This window comes from Diorhabda carinulata, chromosome 4 (genome assembly GCF_026250575.1).
Source record: "Diorhabda carinulata isolate Delta chromosome 4, icDioCari1.1, whole genome shotgun sequence".
Taxonomy (NCBI): Eukaryota; Metazoa; Arthropoda; class Insecta; order Coleoptera; family Chrysomelidae; genus Diorhabda; species Diorhabda carinulata.
Genome location: NC_079463.1, coordinates 33,353,593 through 33,370,084, shown reverse-complemented (window position 1 = coordinate 33,370,084; position 16,492 = coordinate 33,353,593). Strand labels below are relative to the sequence as shown.

General features: G+C 29.8%; 1 protein-coding gene across 4 annotated transcripts; it reads left to right on the top strand.

The window, feature by feature from the left end:
* Positions 1–859: 859 nt before the first annotated feature.
* On the top strand, positions 860–15,991 carry LOC130892828 (octopamine receptor Oamb). Of its 4 annotated transcripts, none has more exons than XM_057798486.1 (8): positions 860–1,082; positions 7,780–8,148; positions 8,651–8,887; positions 9,025–9,265; positions 9,354–9,592; positions 11,038–11,424; positions 11,972–12,189; positions 14,773–15,991. In XM_057798486.1, the coding sequence occupies exons 2-8, from the start codon at positions 7,885–7,887 to the stop codon at positions 14,957–14,959; spliced, it is 1,773 nt and encodes a 590-aa protein (XP_057654469.1). In that variant the 5' UTR covers positions 860–1,082; positions 7,780–7,884; the 3' UTR covers positions 14,960–15,991. The 4 variants fall into 4 exon arrangements, with proteins under 4 accessions (XP_057654469.1, XP_057654470.1, XP_057654471.1 ...); XM_057798487.1 differs by having other exon boundaries at positions 895–1,082; positions 11,038–11,340; XM_057798485.1 differs by lacking the exon at positions 860–1,082 and adding an exon at positions 3,778–4,092.
* The last annotated feature ends 501 nt before the right edge of the window (positions 15,992–16,492 follow it).

Sequence of the window (16,492 nt, the reverse complement as noted above, 5' to 3'; positions counted from 1 at the left end):
ATCGACATTTTCTTAATAGTGTATCATTTATGGTTGAAGTAAAACATTGAATATATTTATTTAGTACAAAAAATTTTCAAATTCATGTCAAAAATATTCCACATATTAAAATTTTTTATTAAATTTGTTATCAACATAATTTGTTAAAATTCATGTCGTGTACTACTTTTACAATCGCAAGATGTCACGCCTACTGCTCCGCGTAATAAAGAAAATGGCTGTTCTCGATTACTTATTATAATTAATTTCATTCAAATTTCTTTATAAACAAAAAACAAAAAATTATAAATAAACGTTGATTTTTGTTAATAAATAATGGATTATAATTACAAACGTAAATATAAGTTGATAGTTTTGAACAAGAAGAAATTTTATTTCTCTGTCTTCAACAATTGGTTAATAGATGGCGTGACTTATAGAATTTAAACAATCTCTCAATACAACTAATCGAGTTAATTTCATTTATATACAATAATCGTGTTATTACGTGGAAGTAAACCAAGGGGATGATTTAATGAAATTATTATAATAAATTTTTTATTTATAAATATGATTTACACAGTGTGTTAATAGAAAACTCGGTGATTCAATTATATTGATACATAAATAAATGTCTTTGTATGTATAGATATTTAATTTAATTGAATTTTCGGTAAATAATAGCTAATTTACCCAAAATAAATTCAATTCAAATTCTCGAAGTACATCGAATACGAGAGCAATTGTTTTTCTTTGCCCCAGCATAAAATCTAGTTATTCCTCATGCATCCCCATCAATAACAGCCGCAAGTGTCGAAACGAACAAGAAGAAGAGGAGCTGGGAGTTAGTGAGCATAAGCAAAAAGCCTGGCTGACTACTAACCGGGAGAGAGCCCCGACCCGACTGAAGCATCTAGTGGGTATCGCGACGTTAGCGTGATAGTAGTAGAGCTCGCTCTAATCGCAGACGACGTCGATGTTTCAGAGAATAAAGCGGGCAATAATTACGGCCGATTTTAACGAAACGAAATAATAATAATAAAAAAATAATTTAAATGACGATTTTAAATAATATGTTGCCGGGTGTTTGTTCGAGGTATAAGGTAAAGTTAAAAGTTTTTTTTTTTTAATTACTATTTATAAGATTCTTTTTATTAAAAAAAAAATTAAAATTGTTGTATATCCACAAGTTTATTAACTAAATGTGTTTAGGTAAAATAACTATAAAATGAATAATTGTTATTGTCATTAACTTTTTTATTACCTTGTATAAAATATAGTTATCAATGTCTAATAGCTACTTATATAAAATTTAAAAAAAAAATCTTGATTTTCGTTTAGATTGTCACTAATTTTAAAAAACTTCGTCAAATTTGTTATGATTTTGTGTTTTGGTGGAATAGCATCAATAATTTCGAAACATTACAATCTGATACTTTTCACATACACCTTGTATAATGTTATTATTTTTATTAAATATATTCCTCACATCTACATCCGAGAGGTACTCGTAATATTTTTATTCTTTTCAATGTTTTTTTTTCAACTTTGACTGACATTTAATTATGCAGACACTTCAATTAAAAACCCATTTTTTTTTAATATTGCTACTGCTTTTCATTCGCCCTTACATTGTTTGTGGTTTTTCATTATGTTTACGAAAAACAAGAATAATACCGTGTAAACCAATAACCGGCGATTACATGTCATTATGTCAAACACAAATTACAATAACTGCTAGCTTTTTAATTAATAAAAAAAGAAGAAATTTGAAAGTTTTTTTCATCAATTATCTCGTAATCTTTTTGTGGGATCAATTTGGATACGATTGGCGTTATAAAATTGTATACAGGATTATCTAATTACACCAAAATAATTTTTCAATTATATCCTATTCAAAATACACTCGTGACCAAAAAAAACATCGACTCGGGCGATTTCACCGTAATCGCAAATCAAAAACAAAGAAACTAAACACGAAATTATATTTTTTTAAGTAAAATCCTTAATGGAATCAGTTTCAAAACGATATAAATTACTGTAATTTTCTTAATGCTAATTAGGGGTTACTGACCTTTATAAAATGGTTATTTACCTAACTCAACACCATCAGTTAACCATCAAAATTCAATAGATACACATTTTCGTTAACAACCGACAAGATTTCCACCCCAAAAAGGGCACAACAAGTGATAAAGCTATTCAAACTATCACGTTATTGCCACAAAACCAAAAATCGAGTCCCCACTGATGTTTAAATCCAACAAGAGCACAAAAAAACATAATGTAGCTAACTTTGAGAAAAAATTATCAACTACTAGTCCTAACCTAACCCCATAAACACTTTTGTCCGCTACCCTGCGACTTGGGTCAATTTTTTTGCTCGCGAGTGTAAGTTATATTACCTTGATTTTTTGTATTAAAGTGTATTTAGTGTGTATTAGACTTTAAACATTAACCCTTCTAAGAGAAAGATTGAAATACACGCGATCAAGTCGAACCATGTTTAACTGTAAATATCTTGACTAAATCGACACGAAACAAGAGTGGCATAATTTACAAAATTTGATTAAAATGACAATTTTACAATTAGCGTATAAATATATATAATACAGTACAATAACTCCACCTTGTATATTAAAACAAAATAGTTTAGTTTATATTGTAGGAATTTATTTACGTACCTCGTATAATCCAAACAACGATACAAAATATCATTCAAATGAAATTTAATAATAATATCTAATATCCAACGTAAGTTTTACCACACAAAAAAAAATCAATAACATCAAAATATTTAAATTTGTATTAATATTTATATACAATTCATGACAACACTACATTTCCATATATTTTAAATACAATCTGTCAATTCTTCTTTTTTTCGCGTCTCCGTCACTACATCAATCAAATTAACGAGCCATTTATACGTATAAATGAGTGGTTGAAATGAAGTATAGGCAATGTTGCAACGTGATATTATGGCGGTTTAATAAAGATGGGACTGGGATCTAAAGGAACGATTATGATCAATATACAATACATATAAATTAAATAATGAAACTATAAACAAACTTTTAATAAAACTATTGATAAAGTATAATAATAAGGGAAGTTGATAGGTGATATGGTGGAAACGAAATTTTCTAGTGTGTGGAAATCGAGGGACGGTTAAATAAAAGAATCGAGTAATTTAGAACCCTAATAATACATTAACGATCATGTATGTTGGACATTCTAAAAAATCAATAAGCATAACATGCTATAATGAACTTAAGATTGTTGTCTAGGTTTAACAGGTAGGCCAAGGTTTGTAATACGTGAATTGAAGAAAGTTAAAGAGGCGTGTACTTCGGTAAAAATAAAAAAAAAATAGAAAATTGATTTTATTTCGTATAAGTTTCTAATATTCGATGTAAAAAACATTTTATATAATTTCTATATTGAAAATTTGGGAAGAAACCACCTCTGGTTTAAAATATAGCTGTCTTTGTTCCACTGTGCTGTGATTGGTAAAAAGAGATGAGGGAGTAACTCTCTTTGAATCTCATTCTATTATTGGAAGTTTGTCTATGGTTGATGGATTAGTTTTTTGTTTGATACAAATATGGCGTCGCAATAACAAGCGTTTCAATTTTTATATAGTAATAATTTTTTTTGGTACGAAATTTAAAATAGATTAGAATTCTTTATTTCGTTTGTTGTATATTTTTAAATCTATTATGAATACGTCGTGTAGAGAGATTTTAAGATCAACGTAGAAATCGTTGCAATTCCACCAAATATCAAGAACCATAATTATCGAATTGTTTTTAATATGAAATTACACAAATAAAATAATTTATTTTTGTTTTCGAATAAAAATAGAAGTATCGTCGATATTTTATTGACATAGCAACAAAAATAGAATTTCATTGGATTCACGATAAAATTACAAAATAGGATGTAGCGTCTTAACTTAGAAATCGAGTAAAAAACGTTTACTAGCTAATAAGGAAATGCGTTTATTAAAACTTGTTTTCTGATTAACTTTCCGGTAATAAAATTATACAGTGGGTATAATTTTTTTTAAAATAAGTGCATTAAATAATGAAAATCATCAATTTTTGTCAAGTAAGTAGTTTGAAAATGTACAAAAACGTCATATTTTGACATTTGACATAAGTCGTCAGTAGAATTGTGATTTATAACTCTGATTAACATACAGGGTGGTCCATTAACGTACGAGAATAATTAATCAATATTCAAATAAGTCGTAAAATATTAATAAATACAAGTTTTTTTGATTTTTCAATTGTTGGCAGCTTTATTCCAAGAACTGTTAACGATAAAACCGATATATTAAACGAGGAATATTGATAAACATTTCTAAAATTCACCTTCAATGTTTTGATTTGAAAATAGTAATTTACGCTGGAAATATTTCATTCAAGTGAATTAACGTCAACAAAATTAGAAAATTCTCGATTCATACAGCTTTCAAGTTTATTTAAAACGAGAATAAACCAGTACTTAGACCACAAATACGTACAAATATATATTTTCACTTTTTTTCAATATATGTATATTGGGATATCATCCCACGAGGGATTATCACTAGAGGGCGTTATTTGACGCGATTATAAACCGTATAGTGTTATTACATCGTTGCCAAGTCTAAATATTTTCACGTAAATCCATCTAACTGTAATAATTTGCTTTTTATTTACAAATTTACAGAAAAAAACATTGATTGATATACTGAAGATGTAAAAACAGTGACACAGAGTGTAAAAATCAATTTTGGTACACGGCATTGGATACGAGGGTCGCTACTTAAGTTTTAACAAATAAAAATCGAATATTTTATTGTTTTTTTTAAATATTCTACTTTAAAATCAATCAGATCGTGTCGAAAAACGTTGATCAAGCAGTTTATTGTTGTTTAATTTCCGATTCCACGTCGAAAATCGTAGAAAACACATTCTGAGTACGTTCAACATTAAAAATGTCAAATTTTATATGGAGAATAATGAAAATTTAGTAAAAAAACCTTGTAATTCAACTTATAAAAACGATATTTGGATGTATTAACTATTTTTCAAACTTCCACGTAATTTTTTATCGAGGATTTTTTGAAATCCGATTTGGCAACACTGCGTTGACAAATAGTATAGGTTAGATCGAGGTTATGTGAGTCCACGTTTTCGTCTCGATTTTAAGCTAATATTAGATCGAAAAGTGTCGCTTAAAATTACCTGAAATAAACAAATTCTCGATCTTATTTCTACCGGTCGGAATTTACTTTATATTTCCGCTTATAAACGAGCAAAGTTTCCTCAGATTTCGACCGAATTAAATCAACTTTAACGAATACTTTGAAGTGGATACTTTTATTTATTTTTCGAAGCCGATGGAGAATCGCAAAACTTTGTATATACAAAGAAACAGACGCCATAATTTAAGCTGATTATGTTTGTCACTTCAACAACGGTTTATTTGATTCGATATGATCTTATTCGAGACGTTCTTTAGAATAATAAGGTTCTAAATTTACCCCGTCAACTTAAATCGTAAATCGAATAATTTCCCCGAGTAGAAACTCCCAATTTCCTTCGCTTTTCCCGGATCTCGCGCCACCTGATGTCGTTCATTTGAGTCTTGAACGATGACAGCTTGGAAATTAAGTAAAAAAATTTGTAAACTTGTTGAGTGAATCAAAAAGTCGAAAGAAAATTGGTATTTTATTGATAAACGTGGCTGGTACACTAGGGTGGGTCGGTAAAATCGAATTAAAATACAAATAATTTATTTTCTGTCAAAATTACGTGGCTGTAGCACAACGCCGACTGACGCCTACAGCGCATGCCCGCGTAGCGTCTGCACGGAGCGATCGGAGGTTGAAAAAAAACGGCCCTCGTATATTATATCCCCTACAAGGATATGATATAGTTATTAAGTCGATTTGTTAAAAAAAAATGAATCAATCTGGTTACGAATTGCTTCCTCATTGGCCTTATTCTCCAATAACTATTTCTTATCATTAAATTCGAGGAAATGGTTCGGCACAATCCCAAAATAGGTTATGTTGAAAAATAAAATCATTTTTTAACATAATCTTATTCTTGAACACAAATGTTTGACCATCCCTTGTATAATTATTAATATACGTGACTAAAACATACTTTCGAATTAAAATCACATTGGGCACAATCCGTCTCTGTATTTTTGTATTTCGGATTGTAATATTTACATACAATTTATGATGTCCTAATATAGTTTCGAAATTATATAAATCGATTTTTATCAAAAAACTTTTTTTTATTACAAATTTTTGACCCTCCCTTGCATAATTATCAATATAATTGACTTAAATCGTATTGACAGTTCATTATGAGTGATAATTACGAGAAAAATAAACATTTATACATTCGAATTAAAATCACATTGGGCACAATCCGTCTCTGTATTTTTGTATTTCGGATTGTAATATTTACATACAATTTATGATGTCCTAATATAGTTTCGAAATTATATAAATCGATTTTTATCAAAAAACTTTTTTTTATTACAAATTTTTGACCCTCCCTTGCATAATTATCAATATAATTGACTTAAATCGTATTGACAGTTCATTATGAGTGATAATTACGAGAAAAATAAACATTTATACTTTCGAATTAAAATCACATTTGGCACAATCCGTCTCTGTACTACTTTATTTCGGATCGTGGTATTAACATAAAATTTACAATATCCTAATATAGTTTCGTAATTATATATAAATCGATTTTTATCAAAAAACTTTTTTTTATTACAAATTTTTGACCCTTCCTTGTATAATTATCAATATCATTGACTTAAATCGTATTGACAGTTCATTATGAGTGATAACTACGAGAAAAACAAACATTTATACTTTCGAATTAAAATCACATTTGGCACAATCCGTCTCTGTATTACTTTATTTCGGATCGTGGTATTAACATAAAATTTACAATATCCTAATATAGTTTCGTAATTATATAGAAATCGATTTTTATCAAAAAACTATAGTTTATTACAAATTTTTGACCCTCCCTTGTATAATTACCAATATAATTGACTTAAATCGTATTGACAGTTCATTATGAGTGATAACTACGAGAAAAACAAACATTTATACTTTCGAATTAAAATCACATTTGGCACAATCCATCCCTGTATTTCTGTATTTCGTATTGTAATATTTACATACAATTTATGATGTCCTAATATAGTTTCGTAATTATATAGAAATCGATTTTTATCAAAAAACTTTTTTTTATTACAAATTTTTGACCCTCCCTTGTATAATTATCAATATAATTGACTTAAATCGTATTGACAGTTCATTATGAGTGATAACTAGGATAAAAACAAACATTTATACTTTCGAATTAAAATCACATTTGGCACAGTCCGTCTCTGTATTACTTTATTTCGGATCGTGGTATTAACATAAAATTTACAATATCCTAATATAGTTTCGTAATTATATAGAAATCGATTTTTATCAAAAAACTATATTTTATTACAAATTTTTGACCCTCCCTTGTATAATTATCAATATAATTGACTTAAATCGTATTGACAGTTCATTATGAGTGATAACTACGAGAAAAACAAACATTTATACATTCGAATTAAAATCACATTTGGCACAATCCGTTTCTGTATGTAATATATAATAATTCACAATATTAATACAAGTGTTGTTTCGAAATTATGTCAAAACGTAAGTTTTTATTTGCCAAACTTCTTTGTGTACTAATATACTAATGCAATTGTTTTATTTTCCAGTCCTGATGTGTCTTATTATTATAAAAAGAAAACAAATCCTAACAATGTTGAACTTTCGTCGACTGAACTGGAATTAATCAGATCAACAAGAAAAATCTTGATGTAATGCGAAATAAACTAAACGAATCCGCATGCGCGGCCCTTTTAGACGAAGTGAATTTCGGCGATTCTCGTTTACTATTATCTTTATCGGTGCTAGCTATGATAAATGTTATGGTAATTGTAGGTAACTGTCTTGTCATTGCCGCCGTTTATTATTCCTCGAAACTGAGATCCGTGACGAACTTTTTTATAGTCTCGCTAGCTGTGGCGGATTTAATGGTGGGGGTTGCCGTTTTACCATTCTCAGCTACTTGGGAGGTATTTAAGGTAATGGATGCATTTGTGGGGATAGGATATACCTGTCACTTTTTAGTATTCCCTCCCTTCATTAAGACACAGAACAAAGTAAAAAATAATCTCGTAGAAATGGCGCGAAAATATATCTATTTATATCGACGCAATAAATCAAGTCGGTGTTGCCAGTTGTTGGTTTTAGCTTAAATTATTATTGTGAACCGTGTTTTACCTGGCAACCCCGACGAAAAAACCAGTTATAAACGGAAATGATAATATGTAGGCAACACAACGTACTATGTGTAAAGTTGGTTGCCGATACTTCTAAAAGTTATTTAATTTATTAAAATCAGCTGTTTTCTAAAATGTTTAATTTCATTTTTTTGTCGATAGCCGAGATTAATTCACACTGAAACGATATGATACTAATAGGAGATAGATAAATTCTAACCTCACGTATTTTTATATAAAAAGGACTCCATCTACGAGGTTTAGTAACTATTAAATAGAATATTTAATCTGTCAATTGTTGTAGGTTTGGATTTTCGGTGACATTTGGTGTCAAGTGTGGTTGGCGGTTGATGTTTGGATGTGTACGGCTTCGATTTTAAACTTGTGCGCAATATCTTTAGATCGTTACGTGGCCGTAACCAGACCTATAACTTACCCTAGTATCATGTCACATTCAAGGGCAAAGGGTCTAATAGCGGGATTATGGATACTCAGTTTCGTTATCTGTTTTCCACCGTTGGTGGGATGGAGAGATAGAAAAGTGAGAAACCATTTTTTTTTTTAATTTTTTTATTAAAATTAGTTTTTTTTTGTTGAGATTTCGATTTTATTTAATAAGCGTCGTGGTTTATAGCCGTGAAGTAGTTGTTTAGACATATAAAATAGATTTTTCTTCAGCTTTTAGAAGTGGATTATGCGCGGGACGGCAATTCGACTCAAGATACACTTACGGCGATAACCCCGGCGTCTCACTGTCCTTGGCAATGCGAAATAACAAACGAAGTGGGATACGTCGTCTATTCGGCGCTCGGTTCATTTTATATTCCCATGTTCGTGATGCTATTCTTCTACTGGAGGATATACAAAGCGGCAGTAAGGACAACAAGGGCAATCAATCGAGGATTCAGGACGACGAAAGGTATTTATTGCGAATCCTATCGACTGCGCCAGTTATATAAAAAATATTTTTAAAAATAAATTCTGAGGATTCGATTTTTTTTTTCGAGGTTCCCGGGGAATCGGAAACAGATTCGAGGAGCAGAGACTCACTCTACGTATACACCGAGGTCACGGTTCTTCCGGTAAAAGATCGTTCGGTTCGCCGTATAGTAACGAGAGTAGTTGCAATACTACGACCGGAAGTACGAGCGCTAGTCCCAGTCCGTCGACTAGAGGGCGACACGAGAAGGTTAAAATAAGCGTGAGTCATCCTTCATCGGAAAATCTATCCCCTCCTTTATTAGCGGTAAGTTGAAAATTTTCATTTTAAATATATAAAATAAAACCGTCCGGTGTAAACTCGGCTTTATCATATACCATATAATATTTTTTTATATTATTAAGTAATATATTTTTGTGATGTTTTTCTGCAATTTTAAAAATCCTTTTCGAGATAAATTAATCAATAAAACGTAAATGTACCATCTAGGGTTTCGTTCGAAAAGCGGAAATAGACTAAATAACATAGAAGTTGCTGAAAAATAAATTCAATCCCTGACAATGCGTTCGTTGGTGCAAAACCGAGTTCTATTAATAGATGCGTTCGTTTCTCTTTGGTAGATGAAACTTTTAAGCGCTGTTGCCGCTCGTCTCTCAATTTCGTCAGGTTGTCGCGTCGGTATTAAAATTATGTTTCGCTTCAATAACGATAATAAATATAATGAAATGTCACTGGTATATTTATTAATCGAATTAACTATATATTAATTCACGTTATAAATTTAATTTAATTAATTTTCCATTTATCGTTATTTATCTTTTTCCGCCCGTATATTTTATTCTAGAGTAAGTCGTAATTATAAATATGGCAACGGTGCAATTCTGTATTTTAACATAATCTCCTGATTATTTCATAGTTTTTGACAGTTTCGTTAAATGAAATCATAAATTCTCATTCCCTCCGTATATTTGTATGATTTCTATATTAAAATTTTAGGAAAAGTCGTAATTATAAGATTGGCAACATCGCAATTCTGTATTTCAATATATATTCACGGTTTTTGACAGCTTTCGTTAATGAATTCATATAATTTCCTTCCCCCCGTATATTATTTCATAATTTCTGAGTTGTAGTCTAGAGAAAGTCGTAATTATAAAAATGGCAACAGCGCAACTCTGTAATTCAATATACTTTCCTGATTAATTCACGGTTTTTGCCAGGTTTCGTTAATCATTTAATGGATTAAATAGTAAATAAAAGCTTGGCAACAGTGCAGTTCTGTATTTCAATATACTCTCCTGATTATTTCATAGTTTTTGACAGTTTCGTTAAATGAAATGATATATTCTTATTCCCCCCGTATATTTTATACTTTCTAGATTTGATTCTAGGGTAATCATGAAATGAATTCATATAATCTTCTTTTTCCCCCGTATATTTTATAATTTCTGGACTACTGATTTCATTTTAGAGAGATTCGTAAATATAAACTAGGCAACAGCGCAATTATGTTTTCTTTTGTGTATACAATTTCAATACACCTACTCTCCTGATAAATCCATGGTGATATTATCAATTGCGTAATCATTTGTTAAATAGATTTAAGTGTATAAACATTAATGAATTTCAATTAAATATATATTTTGATAGGCTTCATTCATAAGGTAATTTAACGTAAATATATTGCGAAAATGGTTTTATATACAGTATGAGGAAAAAATTTTCATCAATATCGAAATTTAATTATTCAGGTAACACCTACGTCTCCGACGACGCAAATTTCTTACGCAGTCCATTACACGGCAAACGGTAAAGACACGCCGTCTAGCAGCGTCCGACGTCCGAGTGCGAGTAAAGAATCACGTGGCGGAAATCAAGAAACGCATCTACGCGTCCACCGCTTCGGTTCGTATCGTCGAACATCTTCGCGCAGATCGAGCAGTTGCGATAGCACGTGCGATAGAGCCTCCAGCCCGAGTTTGAGCGGTTGCGAAGATGGCAGCGGTAAGAAACAGATTTCCGGAAGAATGGGAAAGAGAAATATTAAGGCGCAGGTTGGTATGGCACCGGCTTCATTTGGTATTTGCAATCTGTGGACGTTCATCTATAGCGGGTTAAATACAGTGGCGGATTTACCAGTAAGCAAGCAATAACACCCTCGAATTATTTCATTAATTAGGTTCCCTTGTAAATATTCATCCTAGTTTGAGATTTATTTTATTCATCATATTTTTTTTAATACAATTTTACTCGTCAATTTTGGTTATAAACTTTTTTAACTTTAGTTCGAGAAAAACGGAAGTCGTCCATTACGTAATTACTTCTAGTGACGCATTTTGACAGCTGATGGGATAGTAACAAAAATCCGTTTTTGTTTCACTACTTTATCAAAATGAGTGAAAAGAATTTCAATTTTGAATGTACTAAAACGAAATTAATTGAAATTTATTTTATAGAATTTAATAAAAACTGCTGTCAAAAAACGACGATCTCGAATTGGTCGAAAAGGTGGCGTTACGTTACGTATATAAATTAACGAGAGATGGGTGAAGGTGTTATAAATTAACGGTACTACGACGTATCGTTACTAAGTAATTTGAATAAAATGAAAGTTTTAGTTCTGTACATAATTCTAATAGAAAATATATCGGGTGTATTCAGAATTTAGAAAAATGTTGTTTATAGGTGAAACGTTTTCGTATGGAAACTAAAGCGGCAAAAACATTGGGAATTATAGTCGGCGGTTTCATATTCTGTTGGCTGCCATTTTTCACTATGTACTTAGTTAGAGCATTTTGCCACGACTGCATTAATCCTTTGCTGTTCTCGACTCTCTTTTGGTTGGGATATTGCAACAGCGCCATTAATCCGCTAATTTACGCTTTATTTTCCAAAGATTTCAGGTGAGTGTATTTTTTATAAGAATTCATACATTTCGCAAAATAATCGTCTTTATAAAATACGGGGGGAGGAGAAAAAATTCGTTTTACGATTTTTTTGAAAATACTAATCGTTACTAATAGTTTTTTTTAATATACAAAAAAAATGATTCGTAGAATTACAGGGGATGGTATATTACTTGATTTAAGAATACAGGGGGCTGTGGAAGAGTTTATGAAATTTTTTACGTTAATATGGAAAATACTGACAATATTGAAATTAAAACATATTAGCTGTTAAAAAAAATATATAAAAAAAGTTGATTTGTGAAGATACAGGGGTTGTTGACAAAGTTTATACAGATTATTATGATTTTATCGAAAATATTGTTATTGAAATGAAATTTTTTATCTACAAAGCTAGTTTTTATAGAAATACGAAAAGAATATTCTCTCGTGAAAATACAGGGGGCGGTGAAAGAGTTTATGGAATATATTTACGATAATATTTAAAATATTGATAATATCGAATTTAAAACATTTTAGCTGTTAAAAAAAATATATAAAAAAAGTTGATTTGTGAAGATACAGGGGTTGTTGACAAAGTTTATACAGATTATTACGATTTTATCGAAAATATTGATATTGGAATGAAATTTTTTATGTACAAGGCTAGTCTTTATAAAAATACGAAAAGAATATTCTCTCGTGAAAATACAGGGGGCGGTGAAAGAATTCATGGAATATATTTAGGATAGTATTTAAAATACTGATAATATTGAATTTAAAACATTTTAGCTGTTAAAAAAAATATATAAAAAAAGTTGATTTGTGAAGATACAGGGGTTGTTGACAAAGTTTATACAGATTATTATGATTTTATCGAAAATATTGTTATTGAAATGAAATTTTTTATCTACAAAGCTAGTTTTTATAGAAATACGAAAAGAATATTCTCTCGTGAAAATACAGGGGGCGGTGAAAGAGTTTATGGAATATATTTACGATAATATTTAAAATATTGATAATATCGAATTTAAAACATTTTAGCTGTTAAAAAAAATATATAAAAAAAGTTGATTTGTGAAGATACAGGGGTTGTTGACAAAGTTTATACAGATTATTATGATTTTATCGAAAATATTGATATTGGAATGAAATTTTTTATGTACAAGGCTAGTCTTTATAAAAATACGAAAAGAATATTCTCTCGTGAAAATACAGGGGGCGGTGAAAGAATTCATGGAATATATTTAGGATAATATTTAAAATACTGATAATATTGAATTTAAAACATTTTAGCTGTTAAAAAAAAATATATAAAAAAAGTTGATTTGTGAAGATACAGGGGTTGTTGACAAAGTTTATACAGATTATTACGATTTTATCGAAAATATTGATATTGGAATGAAATTTTTTATGTACAAGGCTAGTCTTTATAAAAATACGAAAAGAATATTCTCTCGTGAAAATACAGGGGGCGGTGAAAGAATTCATGGAATATATTTAGGATAATATTTAAAATACTGATAATATTGAATTTAAAACATTTTAGCTGTTAAAAAAAAATATATAAAAAAAGTTGATTTGTGAAGATACAGGGGTTGGTGACAAAGTTTATACAGATTATTACGATTTTATCGAAAATATTGATATTGGAATGAAATTTTTTATGTACAAGGCTAGTCTTTATAAAAATACGAAAAGAATATTCTCTCGTGAAAATACAGGGGGCGGTGAAAGAATTCATGGAATATATTTAGGATAATATTTAAAATACTGATAATATTGAATTTAAAACATTTTAGCTGTTAAAAAAAAATATATAAAAAAAGTTGATTTGTGAAGATACAGGGGTTGTTGACAAAGTTTATACAGATTATTATGATTTTATCGAAAATATTGTTATTGAAATGAAATTTTTTATCTACAAAGCTAGTTTTTATAGAAATACGAAAAGAATATTCTCTCGTGAAAATACAGGGGGCGGTGAAAGAGTTTATGGAATATATTTACGATAATATTTAAAATATTGATAATATCGAATTTAAAACATTTTAGCTGTTAAAAAAAATATATAAAAAAAGTTGATTTGTGAAGATACAGGGGTTGTTGACAAAGTTTATACAGATTATTACGATTTTATCGAAAATATTGATATTGGAATGAAATTTTTTATGTACAAGGCTAGTCTTTATAAAAATACGAAAAGAATATTCTCTCGTGAAAATACAGGGGGCGGTGAAAGAATTCATGGAATATATTTAGGATAATATTTAAAATACTGATAATATTGAATTTAAAACATTTTAGCTGTTAAAAAAAAATATATAAAAAAAGTTGATTTGTGAAGATACAGGGGTTGTTGACAAAGTTTATACAGATTATTACGATTTTATCGAAAATATTGATATTGGAATGAAATTTTTTATGTACAAGGCTAGTCTTTATAAAAATACGAAAAGAATATTCTCTCGTGAAAATACAGGGGGCGGTGAAAGAGTTCATGGAATATTTTTACGATTAAATCGAAAATATATTGAAAAAAATGCTTCTGGTTGCAATACGAGGTGCAGTTCGAAAGCTTAGCAGCCGGTTTCTTTCCAGATTCGCTTTCAAAAGGATAATCTGCAAATGTTTCTGCAAAACAACCAACAGAGATTCGCGTCGAGGTTCGGACGGTTCCCAACTTCAAGTAAAACACTTCAGGTTACCGAGTTACAAATCTCAAAATCCAGGAGGCTCCGTAGGAGACGACAGCGATCCCATCGAAGAAATAGCCGATTCCAGGTGACGTAATTTCAAAAAATTAAAAACGCAACAAGGGGAATCGGTATTGAAGGTGGCCATGTGTATGATGGGCGGCTGACAAAAATCTAACGTTGATTCTTCGGTTTGAATTTTAACTTTATAAAAAATTGTACGACAATAATTTGTATTTCCGTTTTGGATTATAATAAAAACACGTTGATTTAGCGTTTTCGAGGTTCTAAGATCCATTTATCCTAACCTAACCTAATTATTTTCGAATTAATCCCACAAAATGATAAAAATTTATAAATTTAGTTAAAAAAATCGAATTATTGAACTAATTTTCGATATATCGGATCTCGATAAATGGATTTTACGACGTCGAAAACGCTTTATTAACGTGTTTGAATTACGATTTTGAATCTGGGAGATACGGAAGTAGATTTGGTTTTCTGGTATCCGTTTCCATAGACAAATTGCAGTAAAATCGATATATTTTCCAATAAAAACATTCCGTTGAAAAAACAAAGACTAATATTTCAAATTACCGAATCGTTTTGATATTGTAAATAATACAAAAGTAACCAGTATACATATATAACGTTCCTAAACGACTGTGTTTAAAAAAAAAATTGTATATATATATATTTCCAATAAAAAATTCCGAACGTAGTTTAAAATAAATTTAGAACGCCCCTCGTATACAGTCGAACCACCTAAATCAACGTGACTTCGCGTTTAAACGTCGTCGCGCTATAAATAAATTGAAAATATTGAAAACAAAAACAAATTTTTTATGAAAATATTCATTTTTCTTTGCGTACTGAAAAGATACGAAAAAAAGTCGAAACAAACATCGACACGTTCTTGGAATTCGTCGCCCACTCGCCGCATTTTTTGTTCTGTTCGACTCTCAACTTTTTCGGCGCGGTCTCGATCGATTACGATACGAGGGGCGTTCGAAAAAAACAATTGCGAACACAGTGTATTAGATTTAAGGGAATAACTTGTAAATTACATTGTACCTAATGAGATATATTTAAGATGAATGTCGTTCAATAAAATATTTATCAGATGGTATGGTATATGCGTGAAAGAGTCCCGTATTTTTCAGGTTATAATCGATGTAAATGGTATTTTAGTCGGTAAGTATGAAGGTTTATTATTAAAATTATATTTTCTGGTTCATATTTTATTAAAAAAATCCAGATGAATTAGAGAGATTCTTATAAGACACAATTTTAGTATTTTTTAAAATAAATTTTATCAGAAAATAATAGCGGAGTGAATTTTGTTGGTAACGAAGAAGAATTTATTTTTTTCCTTTTAAAGTTTCGCGGTTTTAAAAATTTTCCTACTGACTGCGCCATTTTAATTTCATACATTGAGAAATCAGTGATTTATGATCCTGTTGACTGCGCCAATCAACTTTTCTCTCGACGAAAGTTTAGAATTGATTCTAAATTGTTAAAATGAAGTGATAAATCGCAAATATTGGAAAATTTCAAATTATTTTTCGTACTATAGCCGTCTTATATCACTTTTAAAAGCAATCCCGCCCAATTTTCTCATAGAC

Coding starts and splice junctions, on each gene's coding strand:
- LOC130892828 (XM_057798486.1), top strand. CDS start 7,885: ATGCGAAATAAACTAAACGAATCCGCATGCGCGGCCCTTTTAGACGAA. Junction 8,149..8,650: donor CTACTTGGGAGGTATTTAAG/GTAATGGATGCA, acceptor CAATTGTTGTAG/GTTTGGATTTTCGGTGACAT. Junction 8,888..9,024: donor TGGGATGGAGAGATAGAAAA/GTGAGAAACCAT, acceptor ATTTTTCTTCAG/CTTTTAGAAGTGGATTATGC.